Source organism: Protomyctophum parallelum (assembly GCF_964188405.1).
Source record: "Protomyctophum parallelum genome assembly, chromosome: 1".
Taxonomy (NCBI): domain Eukaryota; kingdom Metazoa; phylum Chordata; class Actinopteri; order Myctophiformes; family Myctophidae; genus Protomyctophum; species Protomyctophum parallelum.
In genome coordinates this window covers 24,002,358-24,018,812 of record NC_139697.1, presented here as the reverse complement: position 1 = coordinate 24,018,812, position 16,455 = coordinate 24,002,358, and the positions used below count along the sequence as shown (strand labels likewise).

The 16,455-nt window shown below is 43.1% G+C and overlaps 1 protein-coding gene across 1 annotated transcript in view; it reads left to right on the top strand.

The window, feature by feature from the left end:
• Positions 1-1,343, top strand: part of lpcat1 (lysophosphatidylcholine acyltransferase 1) — a 41,583-nt gene extending 40,240 nt beyond the window's left edge. Inside the window, exon 14 of the mRNA XM_083769068.1 lies at positions 542-1,343. Within this exon, the coding sequence (XP_083625194.1) occupies positions 542-666 (125 nt within the window). The 3' untranslated portion in view covers positions 667-1,343. The remainder of the gene's footprint in view (positions 1-541) is intronic.
• Positions 1,344-16,455: the final 15,112 nt, after the last annotated feature.

Sequence of the window (16,455 nt, the reverse complement as noted above, 5' to 3'; positions counted from 1 at the left end):
TTCCACTGTTACTTTCTTAGATTACGCATGTTTCTTGATAAATGTTTTTATGTGATCTATTCCCATGCTTTTTTTGTTCTTGCTTAATGTAAATCGCTCTGGATTGCGTCTGCTAAATGCCTAAATTGTAAATTGTAGCATAAAAAGCCTAATCTGTATGTATGAAATCCGAGGTCTATTTACCTGCACAGGTTAAAAACCACAGAAGGATAAAAATCATGATATTATATCCAATAACGAGTGGTACAGGTGAAACATGACATAGCATCCAGAGCGCAGCGCAGCTGGCTCTTAGGCTCAATCGCTTATTTTGATCACTCGAAAAAATCACATATTAATTTTGACCAAAGTCAAAATATTTAGCCCTATCTTGGGCACGCCAGGATTACATTAGATAATTAACACTGGGTGAAGAAAATGGGTTGCAAAATTGTGGGATAAATTTAAGACTTAAGTTTAGCTCGTAGCCTATGTACATGCCGTTTGATGTCCAAGTGCACTTAGTGTTTGTGTTTTATGCCAACGTGCTCTCTGTTTCCAGATCGGCTCTGTGGGTTCATGGAACAGCATCCAGACTTTGCCCAGGAGTGCTTCGTCTCAGGTCGTAGCCGCGTGTCCCACACCAACGGCTGCAACGGACAGACCCACACAAAAAAGGACAACTGAAAACGGACACTCAGCTATCCTATCTCTGCTATGGACGGTTGGACCACAGCTACACTATCACCTCTGTGCCTTTTTTTTTTTTTTACCAAAGTCAGGGAGACGAGGGTGGTCGGTGAAATGAGGAGCAAGCGCCAAGCGGAGGCGTATGGAGACGGCAGTACGGTGTTCATTTATGCTCTTGACTTGTATACAACGGAAATGCTTGTCAAAATTCTACACGTTAGATCAGTATCCTTTTGACGAGGGACATCCTTGCACGAGGGAGTGTACATACGGCGAGAGGAGAGTGACGTATAATTAATTGTTAGGGGGGAATGATGCAAAACAGGTATGACAAGGGAATCTGAGGACGTGGAGGAAGTAAAGCAGGGCGATCTAGAAGTGTACTCCGTCGCTCGTTTCAGTTTCCCTCTGAACTGTTCTACTTTGAAACTTCAAGCAAGCTTTTAAAGTGGCATTCTTCTGTGGTTTTTGTTTTTCACTTTTTTTTTAAACCCAAATATATTGCCTATTTATTTCAAATGGACTTTCTTAACGTTTACTGTATGAATATTTATTGTTTATTTTTTTATAAGTCGATGAAAAGAACCCTCAGTGGAGTTTCCAGTTTTTAACCATATTGCTGGTAGTTCAAACTCAACAGTAATTAACATTCAACTCTAGTAATTATTTACTAGATATTGATAGATTCTTTATATATATATATATATATATATATATATATATAATATATATATGATTGATAAAAAGAGATTTTAAAAAGGTGTAGCATTAAACTATAGCATTTCCCCAAATAAATTATTGTGGTCATTTTGTCGGGTCCCAAATTATTGTTTTATTTTGTTTACCTCTGAAGCTGGCGCTGGCCATTGTTGCTTCTGTTTTTGGTTGGGGAAGGTACTTTACCTTAAAAGATGAACACGTAGTGCTGCAAACTGCATGCAAGTTCTAGACATAATTCAGGGAAATGAGGAACCTCATACTACAGAGGCGGACTGTAGTGCGACATCTTCATGCAGGACTTTACAATGTGTAACTGGTAAAGGATCGTGGTTGTTTCACTCTACCGTACACTAGCAGACAGACAAATGCACATGAAGTCTGGCACTTAAAGGACTGTCTCAGAGACTTTGATCAAAGTACGGACCAAAATAACTTTGTAGCACGCTGCACAGAGGCTGACACTAAAATGCCTGAATCTCACTTCTTGGACTCATTGCTTGTTCCCGGGAATTACCTGTATAATGTGATTGATTGCTGTTTGGTGTCTGACATGGCGATATATAAAGGCTGTTATAGAAAACTGTGAAACTCTTCTTGTTGCATTTAGTTTCCACTTGTTTAAAAAGGTCTTGTTGGTGTGTGAAGACTGATGTGGTGGCTGTCTGAGAAAAATGTGAATGTCTTTCTTTGGGAAAGTGTTATGAAATATATCTCTCCCGATTCTCCCGAAGAAAGCTGAACGCTGAAGAGCCAAATCAACAAAAAAACCTCAAACATACCATATTATCCACATATCTTCTAATGACACCACTTTCATATTGTTTTCAAGATACTGTTGTCATAGTTGGAGTTAAATATGTTATAGTATTAAATATTTAATTCCCACTATTTGAGACATGGGTTCTAAGATTTTATACAAGTATACATTTCTCAGGAAATGGTCCTGAATGCAGATACCGGTATGTAAAATCATTACAACTTGCCTTATTGTGCTAAATAAAAAGCTTACTTTTATGTGGTAGTCTTTGTTTGACCACTAGAGGGAGGTATCTGCTCTTGTTCGGTTTCTCTTCAATTAAAACATTTCATACATGGATCAGATCAAAGATTCTTGCTCTACAGATTAGTGATGCCTGATCCCCCACTTTGCAAATAGTATTAGCATTATTACAACGTCCCAGTTCTTAAACCTTTCTAATAACTTTATGGACTGTTGCCAAAGTTTTACTACAAACCACTGCATGACAATGCCACAGATGTTTTCCTCTCAACCGGAGGTTGTGAGTTCAAGCCCCAAGTGGTGTTATAATAAGCATCCTTCCTTCCTCCCTCCCTTCCACTGCTATTCTCCTGGTTTGTGTTAATTCAGGTGATGCTACACTAGCACTAGTAGATATATTTTATTATATTTGACCATTGACCTGTACTCACTGTATGTGGTCCTTTCATAGGAAGACCTTCCAACTGGTCCACATGGGGGCACTATCTCCCCAAGCTACACCCATCAGAGAGAGAGAGAGAGAGAGACCACGCACCACTACCCACCTGATGGACAGGAAGAAAGCATTACCTCATCCCTTCCTTTCATTCCTTCAGGTAAAAATAGACAGATTAAGCTTGGGCTCTGATGAGACAGAGAGAGAGAGAGGCAGAGAGAGAGATGAGGTGTGGATGGAAGGAGAGGGATAGAGAGAGAGAGAGAGAGACTAAATGGATCGTTCTGCTCCAAATCCAATTCTTAATAGCTGCAGGGGGCGGGGGGAGGAGGAAGAGTGAGGGAAAACAGTCAAGGAAAAAGAGAGAGAGGAGGTGGAGGAGAGATATCACGTCTAACAATTAAGACCTGCCTTCGGGGGTCTGAGGCAGGGGCTTTGTTGGGGAACATATAAATTGCTCATTGAGCACTGGCTCTCTTCGCAACCCCCCCCCCCCCCCCCCCCCCCTCCCCTCCCCTCCCCTCCCCTCCAAGGAATGCTGTGAAAGACAAGCGGCAGAGCTGGAATCCGTTTACAGCCAGGTTTAGGTTCCATGATCTCACAGACAGGCAGCACAGCACAGCATCATCATCATCATGGCATGATGGTGAGGCTGTGCAGGTCCTGCACGCTGCATGGTAGACACATCAACCTGGACTCAACCTGAGGAAGGAACAGCAGTCAGATGTGAGGGAAGCGTCACAGTGTGATGTGACATGATCTTTATGTACAGTACATCCCCGAAGGCCACACAACTACATGCAGCCTTCCGGGGTCAACGCTTGGTCTCTCATAGAGAGATATTGTCTGGTGCCATTTACATTCCATAGGCGGCGGTGCTAGAACAGTGGTGAAAACGGCCACTAACGCCGTTTACGCAAATTTGGCTCTCAAACTTTTTACTATATCAAGGACCCCTGGGTTGATATGCGTATTAAGCCTGGAACCACACAACCTACTTTTTTTTTTTTTTACTTTAAGTTAATGTTTGTTGAATTCTATCGCTGCGATGGATCAAATGGGGTCCATTTGGTTTCATTTGGCTTGACTCCCAGAACCCACCTCACCCCTGCCCATTTTGATAAGCTGGAATGGCTTAACGGTGCACGACAGAGTACAGCATCTTACAATGGGCCCGGTCTACAAGCTTTTCTACACCATCCAGATACCCATGTATAGTGTACACAATCACAATCAACACCAGAGGGCTTGACAAATGAGTTTTAATTGATAGATAAATAGCATATAGCAGTAGGCCTATACTGTTATGAAACCCCTATGTTAATAGTCTTATGACAAGTCTAGAGGCTAGGGTTTCACAACAATGTAAGCAAAAGGGATATCAAGCATTGGAGGTGCAAATAAACGGAGTCAACACAGGTTGAGTCAAAAAGGTGAAGTGCTTTTTTACTCTTGGTTTGGGGTATATTTACATTTGGTCAAAATATATGCACGAAGCATACAATAAAGCAATAAAACAATTAAGCCACTGCAAGGGGACACGGGTGTTGCCAAAATAACAAAAGCAAAAGACAGACTAACTAGTAATTAGTAAAACAAAAGCCTGCCTACCTAACCAAAAGTTAGTTCAAAATACAGGTGGTGGCAAACACCCCTTATCTAGTGTGCTTAACAAGGTTCTACCTGCGTGGTGCCTGTGTATAGAGGCCTCTGTTTACCTGTCCCAAGGCAGAGCATATACTACAGAATTTACATAAGTAGTGAGAACAACAATACACTAAAAGATAGGATTCGCTCTGGGATCAATCAAAAAATGCAGGGACAGGACTACAAACAAACTGAAAGGGGTGAACTGGTTGAGGGAGTGAGCCCAGGTGGGACTCAGCCTTTTATAGGCAGCAGGTGGTGGTTGATTGGATGAGTGTGGAGTCAGGTAACAGGCTGATTGACAGATGAGGTGCTGACTGGTGACTTCAAACCTGCAGGGGATGACACAGTGGAGGGAAGGAGAGACAGGGGAGGAATACAGAGCAACCCTACACTACGTGGCATGCACGCAACAGTTGCATTGACGCTGGAACACCATCGATCGATTTTATTGATCATAAAAATGCTCTGAAAATGCATGACAGGCTGCTGTGTGTTAAGTGGTCAGGTGGGTGGGCAGCGGACACAACAGGTTGAACCAATCCTGATATTGAAGTACTGCCCAATTCCTAATGTCTTGCATTGATATTTACACGATCACTCACTCACACGCAGAGATCTTTTCTGTGTGTGTGTGTGTGTGTGTGTGTGTGTGTGTGTGTGTGTGTGTGTGTGTGTGTGTGTGTGTGTGTGTGTGTGTGTGTGTGTGTGTGTGTGTGTGTGTGTGTGTGTGTGTGTGTGGAGGGGTGGGACGTCTGTAATCTCACAAACCACTAAACTGGACAGCACCAAACTTTGTATGCATGCCAACTCCACTATTGTTGTATACCTTTTGAAATGTTTAACTCTACCTTTATGATCAAGAAAGTCAATAATTTTATTTGGGCTGAAACATTGCCCAAATGTGACATCGTAGGTGGCAAACGTCACATGAAGTCTGAGATTCACATTGGACTCGAAATCCACATTCTTTGGTTTGCTTAAATGATGAGGCTTGCGTTGGGAAGGTGGATGAAGTCCACAGCACTGTCTGCTCCTCTCAATAAAACGCCAACACAGCTGCCACCCTCCGCCACAGGCTGACCCCATGGGTCACCCACCCACCCACGGTGCAACATGTGTTCAAGTGCACCATTGTGCCAATGGCCATCCGGCCGTGTGACACCTCCTGTCACAACGCCCCAATTCTCGTACAACTCACAAAGGCCAATTTTCTGTGCTTGAATTTCAGCCTGCAGTGTACCAGGTGTATGCTCCTGATTTCAACTCTTGTTGTGTATTGATTTGATATTATTGCATCTTTATGAACTAAAAGAAAACCTGGTCTTTCTTCAGGGCAGTGATTCTGAATCTTTATCATTTCAAGGTCACATGTGTGTTCATTTAACTCTCAGAGTTACAGACCCGTAAGGGTTCATTTGATTCCTAACCTGACCCCATGTCGGTTTAGATTCAGAATATCAACAGGACCAGTAACCTTGTGAAACTGGTGGATACGGTCACTGTTGGACTCAAAGTTATTATTATTTATAGTTAATTTTAGTTATTTCCGAAATATTTAAATAAAATATATCTTTCTGAAAGTTCCAAAAATATCTGCTATTTTTGAAAAGCCAACATATGAAAGGATAAAGTGGTTAAAATGGACCGCCAAGGACCCACTGGGGGTCTCTGACTCCTCTGAGAACCACTGGTATATTATACCATTCATATTGCATTCTCTCTCTCTGAGCTTTTTAGTCTGGTTGGCGTGCTGAGTGCAGAGTGGCTTTCAAACACAAAAGGAGACCGTTGACAAGCAAGCAGCTTGAGATTGAACCCTTTCAACCCGCAGCCATTAAAAAGAAATCAAACTGAAAGCTTTGGAAAGTGGACAGGTTTGTGTGCATCAAATGTTCGACGGCGTAACGCCAACATCACATGTGGCCATACAAATGTGATTCATGCCTTATGCCTTCCTCTATGCTGCTCGCATGCAGAATGACAATGTCCGATCGATCAAGGGGGAGCTTTCTATGAAAGTCAGACTATGCGGCATGTGTCCATTAGGCCACAGAGGGGGGCAATGCTTCCATTTGCAGATGAAGAGATATGTGATGTATTGTCAATGCATAATAGAACACGCAAGTGCTATTTGGAGAAATGATGTGAATTCACCTGTTTGCAGACACTTCTGTGAAGCCAGTCATCCTGTCTCAACACTTTTCCCTTTGTGTCATTGAACAGATAACTATAATGCATTCAACTGAATGCTACATTTTCCAGAGGGCCATAATGAAGATTTCTCTCTTGCTTTTTGTAACAGATCCTATAACAGATATAGCTGTGCCCCTTCGAAGACAGTGTGTTGAGGAGATTGAAGGAGTGCTTTGAGGGAATGTATTATTAGAGGAAGGTTTTCAGTAGTTGTTTGTGACAGATGGGCACCAGTGAGCGGTAAAGATGGATAAGACGGTATATAGTGAGACCAGCCAAGTTGTACGACTTGGAAACGCTGGCACTGACAGGAGGCTCAGCTGGAGGTGGCAGAATTGGGGATCCCAGGCTCTTGGGTAGTGCAGTTGTAAAGTAGCTGGCTGCTGCTCACCACCACAAAGGTTGTGGGTTCAAATCCACTGTGGGTCGTGGTGCATCCAGCTTTGTGCCATGTGTCTATGGATGCCCTACATCAGAGGTGGGCAACTTTGACGATGGCGAGGGCCAATATATTTCCACACGAGTTCACTCCAGAGAAACCACAGTGCATATTACTGTCATAGCAAAAAATTGCCGATCTACAAGCTCAAAACGCTTCTCAGTTGTAGATCGGCTATTTTTTCTATATTTGAATTGAAAACTTGAAAAAAAAGGTTTTTTTATTGAATTTTAAATGCATTTAATTAGTTATGTTAACTTTATGAACTGTTAACATAACTACATTGGACACAAAAAGACAAATAACATTTGTTATTAGTCATTTAATACTAGTCATGAAGTAATTAAAGCGGGGTTGGAATTGTAACAGCTGAAATCAATACTATATCAGTATTCTGATATTAACATGCGGACCGCATTAAGTGAAGGTGGGGGCCGCATGTGGCCCCCGGGCCGCCAGTTGCCCACCCCTGCCCTACATCCTCCTGGTGGGGGCTCCTCACTGGCAGGTGAGTCAGTAGGATGCAGAAAGATAAGGTCTGCACACTGGATGATGCTCCAAAACCTAAAAAGGTTTATTAATGGCGCCATTAATGGCTGACAAGTGATCAACAGCTGACACATAACAAAAGCCACACATTACTGAACAGAAACTGCATATATTGTGCTGACATGGTAATAGCTCTCAGGTGATCAACACCTGAAACATAAGAACAAAAGCCACACATGACTGAACAGAAACTGCAGATGTAAACAGGTAGACAAGTAATGTCTTTACTTCAAATTGAAATGTTTTACTTTCAAATGTTTTGTTGGGGATCCTTATTGCATTGTTTATTAATTACAGTAGAATATATATATATATATATATATATATATATATAATATATATATTCTAGCAGTGACTGACTGAGACATCGAGCGTGCGTCCGCAACTGGTTGTGGCCCCCATCAAGTGACCTTTTGACCAATGCGGCCCTCGCCCCAAGTTCAGTTCGACACCCCTGGTGTAAAGGATCCGTTGATAAACCTTTTTAAGTTTTGGAGCCTTATCTTTCTTTATTATTCGTGCCGTTATAAATGTGAGGACAAAAATGTGAGAAAATAAGAGCACAGAAAAGTGATCTGTGAAAAATCTTCCATAGACTCATTATAAAGAATGTAATTTCTAGCACAAAGTATGTGGAAGTAGTTAGATGGCGAAAAAAATGTGGAATTTAGAAGAATAAATATAAACTGTCGATAACTAGTTATGTGTGCTCGCTGGGGAGAGCCCACAATAAAGTGTTACAATGACAATAGTCTGGTTGCCCTACAAATTATACAAAAATGGCCATATGTTTTTTTTTTTTTTATGTTTCTGGGAGAGCAGGCCTCTCATTCTGTGGACCTTAAAGGACCACTTCACCACTCTTCAAGTTATCTTCATATAATTTGTCCTCAATAATGTTCCCGTCCACCAGTGACATCATCATTAGGCTGATTTATTTTAAACAAGATTTAAAAAAATATGTATTTAGATTTTTATCTTCCATTATCGTATTGCAACTTTTCAGGAATAGAAAGCCTGCAGTTTCTATTAGCTTGGATTCCCTGGAACAACATATTTTCAGATGAGGGTCGGTGGCCAAATATATATAATTTTTGGGATCCTTGACATGAAATATTTTGAAAACCACTGATATCGAAACGTGAGGTTTTTCAGCAAACTGTCATGATGTAGAATGTCAGTCCTTTCAGACGGGCAGCGACTGTAACTCTAGTAATTCATTTTCAATGAGAGGTGTGTGTTTATTTTGGACGCGCAGAGAAGTTTGAGCGGCGCAATGATTTCTTTTCTTGGGAGCGGCCCCCGTGAAATTGTCGCTGGCATGCTCGCTTCGTGCACACACAGCTGTCTAGGACTGGATTGTGTTGGGCTTTTTGTTTACGCTACGCGTCCCTCATGAGTCATGAGCACACCTGGAGCAGACCTGTCGTTGGTCCAGGCGACAACGCCTGCGTCACCCGCTCCCCGTCTGAAAGGACCTTCACTGTGTTTTGAAAGCTAACATCCAGAACAAAGCTTTGTAAGTTCTTCTTCTGTCGTATGTCCTTAGACCTTCAGCTCTGTTGCAGCAAGCCAGTCCAGTGTGTCATTGTCTAGACCTCCATTTGGTGGCCGGTATGGGGCAGCTGGTCAGCACGTGTTCCACAAGTCTGTAATGGATCCCCACATTCGCAGTGGGCACTTTCTGTGAGACCCCACTTCTGCATGGATGCACCAGAGCGTCCCACACCCGTCCTCAGGCGGTTGAGGGTTGTCCACTCCTTGCGGGGAAGGTGTTGGCTAGGAACATCTGTGGGATCCTCGATGTATTGGTGAAGCCTGGAAGGTTCTGCTGCCGCTTCCACTGGTCCCTCCATCTTGCCTTCACCCAGGAAGCCTTGGAGGTGTCGGCTGGTGTTGTGCAGAGCAGTTCCTGGGCCTGTGTGGCAAAGGGGCGCCGGGACTTGAGACGTGTACGCTGTGGTGTCTTTGTAACTGATACAAGTGTAATGGGACAGCTAGCACAGTAGATCACAGAGTTAAGATGATCTCAAGGTCTACTCAAGGTCATAGTTCAAACCCCAAACAAGATTGCATGTCACCCACAATATCACATACCAATTCTACAAATAACCCTTTAATGAAATGTAATAATCACCAACAGTGAGCCATAGTCTTGTCTCGTTTGAGCAGACATTTTGGAAAATCTCAGGAATCAAACTCTTCCATTATTCACATATACTGTTGGAACCTTTTTGGCCCTGGCACAGAAAGAAAGTCTGACGGAAGCTGAGCCTCTGCAGCTTTGGGAGTAAGAGATTTTATTACAGGCAGCACAAGATTATAGGATGGATATGGCCAAAGAGTTTGGACAGGAGAAATGAAATTATAGCGAGCCAGAGGAGCTGAGCTTAAGAGTTTTATTTTTTCTCTCGTTTTTTTGGGTCATTCCCGGTAGGATATAGAAGAACATTGGATTTTACGAAAGGAACCTTTTATTGATTTGGTTGACCTGAACAACCAGAAAAGTAAAAAAAAAACATGCACGCACGCACACACACACACACACACACACACACACACACACACACACACACACACACACACACACACACACTGGAATCAGGGTTACTTCTGTAGAATTTTTAAATTACTGAATGAATTCATTAACACACAATAATCCAGACACACACATTTACAAAAAGATTTACAGCACTGCATTGTTTGAGATGGGAGTGCCTGGCAACATGCTGTTGCCAGGCAACAAGAGGAAGAAATAAAGCTAGTCTAGTCGTTAGTTTCTAAAAGCAGACTTGGGTAGAAAGACGGGAGCAACGTACAGGTACAGTAAAACCAGGGATTTCACTCAGGCTTACAGAAGAAGCCATTCAATAGTACATCGCATAAAGGTACAGCAATAAAGTTGTACTCTTTTAAGGCAGCTGGTGCAGTGGAGAGTAACATTACCAGTGCCTGGCCAAAAGTTCCAACAGTATATGACCTTGAGTAGACCGAGAGATCATCTTAACTCTGTGATCTACTGTGCTAACTGCCCCATTACACTTGTATCAGTTACAGAGACACCACAGCGTACACGTCTCAAGTGCCAGCGCTCCTTTGCCACACAGGCCCAGGAACTGACTCCGCACAACACCAGCCGACACCTCCGAGGCCTAAACTTTAGGCTATATGTGGAAGAAAGTGCACCATCAACATTCACACTCATTTACTTTTCAACAGATAAGTCAATGAGTATGAGCTGTCACACTGTTACGCTCCACGTCCTGCCGACTATACACCACATTGTAGTGATACGCAGGTAGCAGGGATTGAACCCCATGAGTCTCCCACTCGCCACGATTACGCACAACCTATCGTGCCAATAGGGCTGCAGAGCCCGATTGGCAGGACTGTTGTGGGCCTGGTCTTGGCTGGGGGCTCAGCCCTATTGGCACGACAGGTTGTGCGTCGGTCTGGCGAGTGGGAGACTGGCGTTCAATTTCCGCTACCTGCGTATCACTGCATAATTGCATATGCACCCATACACCTATATGTACACTTGTCTTTGATGTTTGTTGCTCTCAATGTTAAAGGTACGTAGTTATATTTATTGGTTGTAACATGTTTTTTTTCTTTTCAATTTTTTGGTTAAAAAGTTATACATTCTGATAGTAATCATTGCTTAGTTTATTATTATCTCTGCCAAGCTGAGGGTTAAGGGAGATGTTTATTCTCACCTCTTCCTGCCTGCCTGCCTGCCTGCCTGCCTGCCTGCCTGCCTGCCTGCCTGCCTGCCTGCCTGCCTGCCTGCCTGCTTACCTGTCTGTCTGTCTGCTTGCCTGGCTGTCTGTCTGTCTGTTAGTCTGGGGCTAATCTCAGTGGCGAAAATGCGCTCCACTGAATGCATGGAACGTCCCAGCTATATACGTAGGACTCAGAGTAGGCCTGAGGACCAAATGCTTGTTAAACACACCTATGCTATTTCACATAACAGGCTATAAGCAGATTTTGTTGAGCTGATAGGAAAGCAGGGAGAGGTTTAATTTCTCATATCCTGTTTGCAGGGCCCTATATATTCCTCACCTGGTTGCCAGAGACGGACAGGTCCTCATTTTGTCTGCAGGGTCCTGTCATCGGGTGTAGTAACTGAATGTGTTGGTGAGCGTCCGTCCTGCCGCCAGCGTCAGTCCTTTTCACTTCCAACCATAATTACCACTGTCTGAGGGTAACCAACAGTGGCGGATCTCATTATGCCATGATATGGGTCGCGTCTGCACACGCACACACGAACACGCGCGCGCGCACGCACACACACACACACACACACACACACACACACACACACACACACACACACACACACACACACACACACACACACACACACACACACACACACACACACACACACACACACACACACTTCCTATATTTACATATGAATGTATCCATCGTGACACACACACTGCCTCTGTCTCGCACCCATCCCGCCCACCTACACGCACACACAGCATTTACATATAAAAGCGTTAATGCATGACACACACATTACATGGTGCACACACACACGCGCACACGCACACACACACACACACACACACACACACGCCACAGCCTATTCATACATGCAACTCACACATGCAGGCTACTCATAAATTTAGACACTTCCGTCAGAAGGCCCCTGCCAGCCGCGACAGGGATATGAACCCAATATAGCATCCCAGAGATAAGCCGGTGACTCTGGAAGCAGAACTAATATTATTTGCACGGTGCCGAACGTTTATCTGGCGCTGCCTGCAAAGTGATGGTTCGGTGTCACTTTTGTTTAATAATGATGTGCCAATAGTAATATGCCTGCTGGCTGGAAACCTATTACAGTTCAAAAGATTATCCAAATACAATCTAATTTGGAATATTGCATTTTGACAGCCTGTGACTGGAAGGATGGGACGGTAATGCGATATTTTTCCTTCCCTTTTTAAAAATTCCAATTAACATTTTTAATGCTCAACAAACCAATGGTGACTGCAAATATGCACAGGGGTGTTTGACTGTGCCAAATCCCGTGATAGGCTTCAAACAAAGGAGAGTGCATGCGTGCGTGTGGGTGTGCAGTGTGCATGGGGGTGGGGTGGGGTGGGGTGGGGGGGATGGGGGGGACAACTTTTGTGCAATGCAAACTTTTGAGGTGAGTGTCATGTTTTGTCTCTCCTGGCGTAAATGTGACACTCTGAAAGAGTAGATAATGTTATTTATTTCCTTTCCCTTTTTTTTGCTGCAGGGTACACACAGTAGAATTGTCAGTGTTCATTTACATCCGCAGAGTGCACAAATGGAACCAAGTGGACCCACAGCATGCTACTCACGTGTTCACATCATGGTGGCCTTCCAGAAGGCTTCTTTGTAGGGGACTTTGGTCAGACTCAAGCCCTGTTTCTCTGCCTTTTCTAAGAACAGAGTGATGAACGGAAGTCATTAAAAGCGAGCATTAATACAATTAGGCTGTGAAACATTTTTACAATACAAAATTAAACAAATTAAAGTAATTTACCCCCCCCTAAATGACCATCAGTCCCCTACTTAAATTAGCCCTGTTCTCAATGATCCACTCTTAAATACATGAAGTGCTTTAACCATATAAAAACGAAAAGAGAGCAAGTAGAAAAGTATATGCAATCTAAGCATTATCAGTATAGAAAGCATAGAAAGGTCCAATTTGGTTCCATGTGCAAACCTTTTCGGATGTAAATAAACTGAGAATGTGACTGTGTAGAAGAGGAAGGAACCATGGACATGCGGTCACACCATACAAACATCATGGATATCCTGATTTCATATTCATCACTCTTATCAGAGATGACAGAGAGTTGCCCTCCGTGTGTGTCACCGGCTAGGATAATCTCACACACCGCCTGGTTTAATATCACACAGATTTACAGCTATGGCCTGATAAATTGGTATTATGCAAATAGAAATCACAGAGGTACACTGTCACAAACTGCAAGTCCATAGCCCAAATTTAAAAAAGGACAGAGTTTGGCAACAATAGCACAACTTTCCTGCAGAAATAAAGAAATTATATTTTTTTTAACCCATAGGCTGGCTGCCTATAGGTATATATCTTCAATTATAATACACTTGAACCAACTATGTGAATTGCATAGCGTAATGCAATTGTATGTGACTTATATTATATCTCATTAAAGGTGGTGTAAGTGATATTTACTTTGCTAAAAATTAGTGTTATCTAGGTCTGCATGGTTGCAATCATTGCCATCACATTATCCGCTCTTTATCCGCGATAAAGCTAAGCTTTAACAAATTACATACAGTGCACATGGAAAAACAAATGATTAGAAATGTGATGCGTTGCCTTCTTTTATATTCCCGAACCGTTTAACAGACAAAGGACACAATCATTCAGAAATAGTGATTGTTCACAAGCTGGTCCAGCTGACTTCCATTGTCTCCACTGTATTCCACCAAACTCCTGGATCCAGTTAGCCTCGTTTCTTTTCTTTTAAAAAGAAGATACATCATAGAACCGCTTTAAGTTTGCGTATGATCAGTGTGGTATATATGAAATGGTATCATATCAATGCGGTGGGCTCTCTGCACCTATAGATACAGCACTCACACACACACACACACACACACGCACACGCACGCACGCACGCACACACACACACACACACACACGCACGCACGCACGCACGCACGCACGCACACACACACACACACACACACACACACACACACACACACACACACACACACACACACACACACACACACACACACACACACACACACACACACACACACACACACACACACGTATGCAATGGGTCGAATAGGCCTGCCATTCAGCCAAGCAGACAGCAGCGCTATCCCCCCATGAGGTGTGATTCACTCACAGAGCCGCCTTGGAGTCAGTGGAGCACGTCCACTGCAATCCTCACACAATATATGCCGTCTCACTTCAGACTGACATGAGTCAATTTTTATAAATGATAATACTGTAGGCTTTACTGTATATCCTCTCTCTCTTATTTGAAGTCAAGCAGAAAATGTCATAACACATTAAAACACAATATGAGTCTTCAACAGGGGGACCGAGTTACTATACAGGACCGCCACATTTTTGTGTGATAATAACTTGCTTTCTTTGAATACAATTTGTGCCCAAGACGTCTCCAGACGTCTTTAGAATTGTCGCATGGTGTGGCCAAGACGTCTGGATGTCTTAATTTTTTTAAATAATAATTAAAAAAAGCACACCTGTGTGAACTGAGTGGTGCAATCCCCCCCCCCCCCCCCCCCCCCACACACACCTCTCTCTCTCTCTCTCTCTCTGTCTCTCTCTCTCTCATATATTAGCAGGCACAGCACTATCCCTCTCTCGTTTCTGGCGCCCCCTACTGGTACTAATAAGTCATATACTCGTGCTCATGACCACTGATACATAGATACGCACGGTGATACATAGATACGCACGGACATTGCTGGTTGTAGGAATGGTTGCACCACTCAAAAAAAGGGCAACATATAGTGTAGCATGGCATTTTTGGTCATTTTCATATTGGACGACGTAGTGTACAGTAGCAAACATCATCGCAATTATTTGTATTGCATGACAATTAAATCATCAAGTGAAATTTTGTGACAGCCCTAAAAACAACACTGCTCTCTCTGCCATGTGTGCAGTCAGTGTGCATGTAAAGCTGCTGCACAGTGGCTGATCGATAACAACTGGCCTCCTGCCAGTGAGCCTCCAGGAGGAGAGGAGGTGGTGACTCATACTCGCAGCAGTGAGTCACCACACCAAAGAAACGCCACCATGTACCCGAGCAAATCCAAGTACATCTGTGCCTCAGATGCACACGCATGTGACACATTCCTCACATGCAAATCCACACTGCATATAGCAGCCCCAGAGCTAAATCAAACTATAGAGGGCATTACAAAAAGAGCTGATTACAATTACCCTGCTGAAAGAAAAGAGGGGGGAAAACTGCTTATGGTTGCTGGTTTTAGGTGGTATTAGCTGGTCTTAGGCTGGGTTAGATGGTGTACCATATAATAATAATATTACATTTACTACCGTAATTGAAGGCTATACAAAGGTACACAGTAAACAATGAGAGACTGAGTGATAGGGTAGTGATCTAAAGATCAGACTCTCAGCACAGAGATTCCATGTTCAAATCCCTCATTTGAAAAGAATGGAGAAAAAAAATGATGGGTTTTTTTTTATCCTGGTTTTTCATAATTTTTGACCATGGGCTATAGCCCATACCGTACGGCATACTATAGCACACCGTGCTATAGTTTGAGGATTTGAAAGAAATGAATGAGTGATAGGGTAGTGATCTAAAGATCAGACTCTCAGCACAGAGATTCCATGTTCAAATCCCTGTCCTCCTATATTTCAATGTTGGAGTACTTTGGATATTTTTTTCATGGTTGTCGCTTCAAGAGTACTAAGAGAGTAAAGGGACACAACATGTGAGAGCCTGCAGAGTTACTTTAGTGGTCTATTGATCCGACTTTCAGCACAAAGGTTCCATGTGCCATGTCTGTCTATACAGTACATAACCCATTAAGACCTGCTGCCCTTAAGGGGAGTGCATAAAAGGGGTGGCTAGGATTGCGGCCTTCTGTTTGCCAGAAGCCTGAGTTGGGTGTTTGTTTGGAAGAGGGAAAACCTGGAGCAAATAATGTTGATGCTTTCATCATTCATTTTGGCAATATGGGGATATGTTTGGTATCGGTGGCATATACTATATTCCCTTTTATAGAGTTGTATTTTGCAGACCT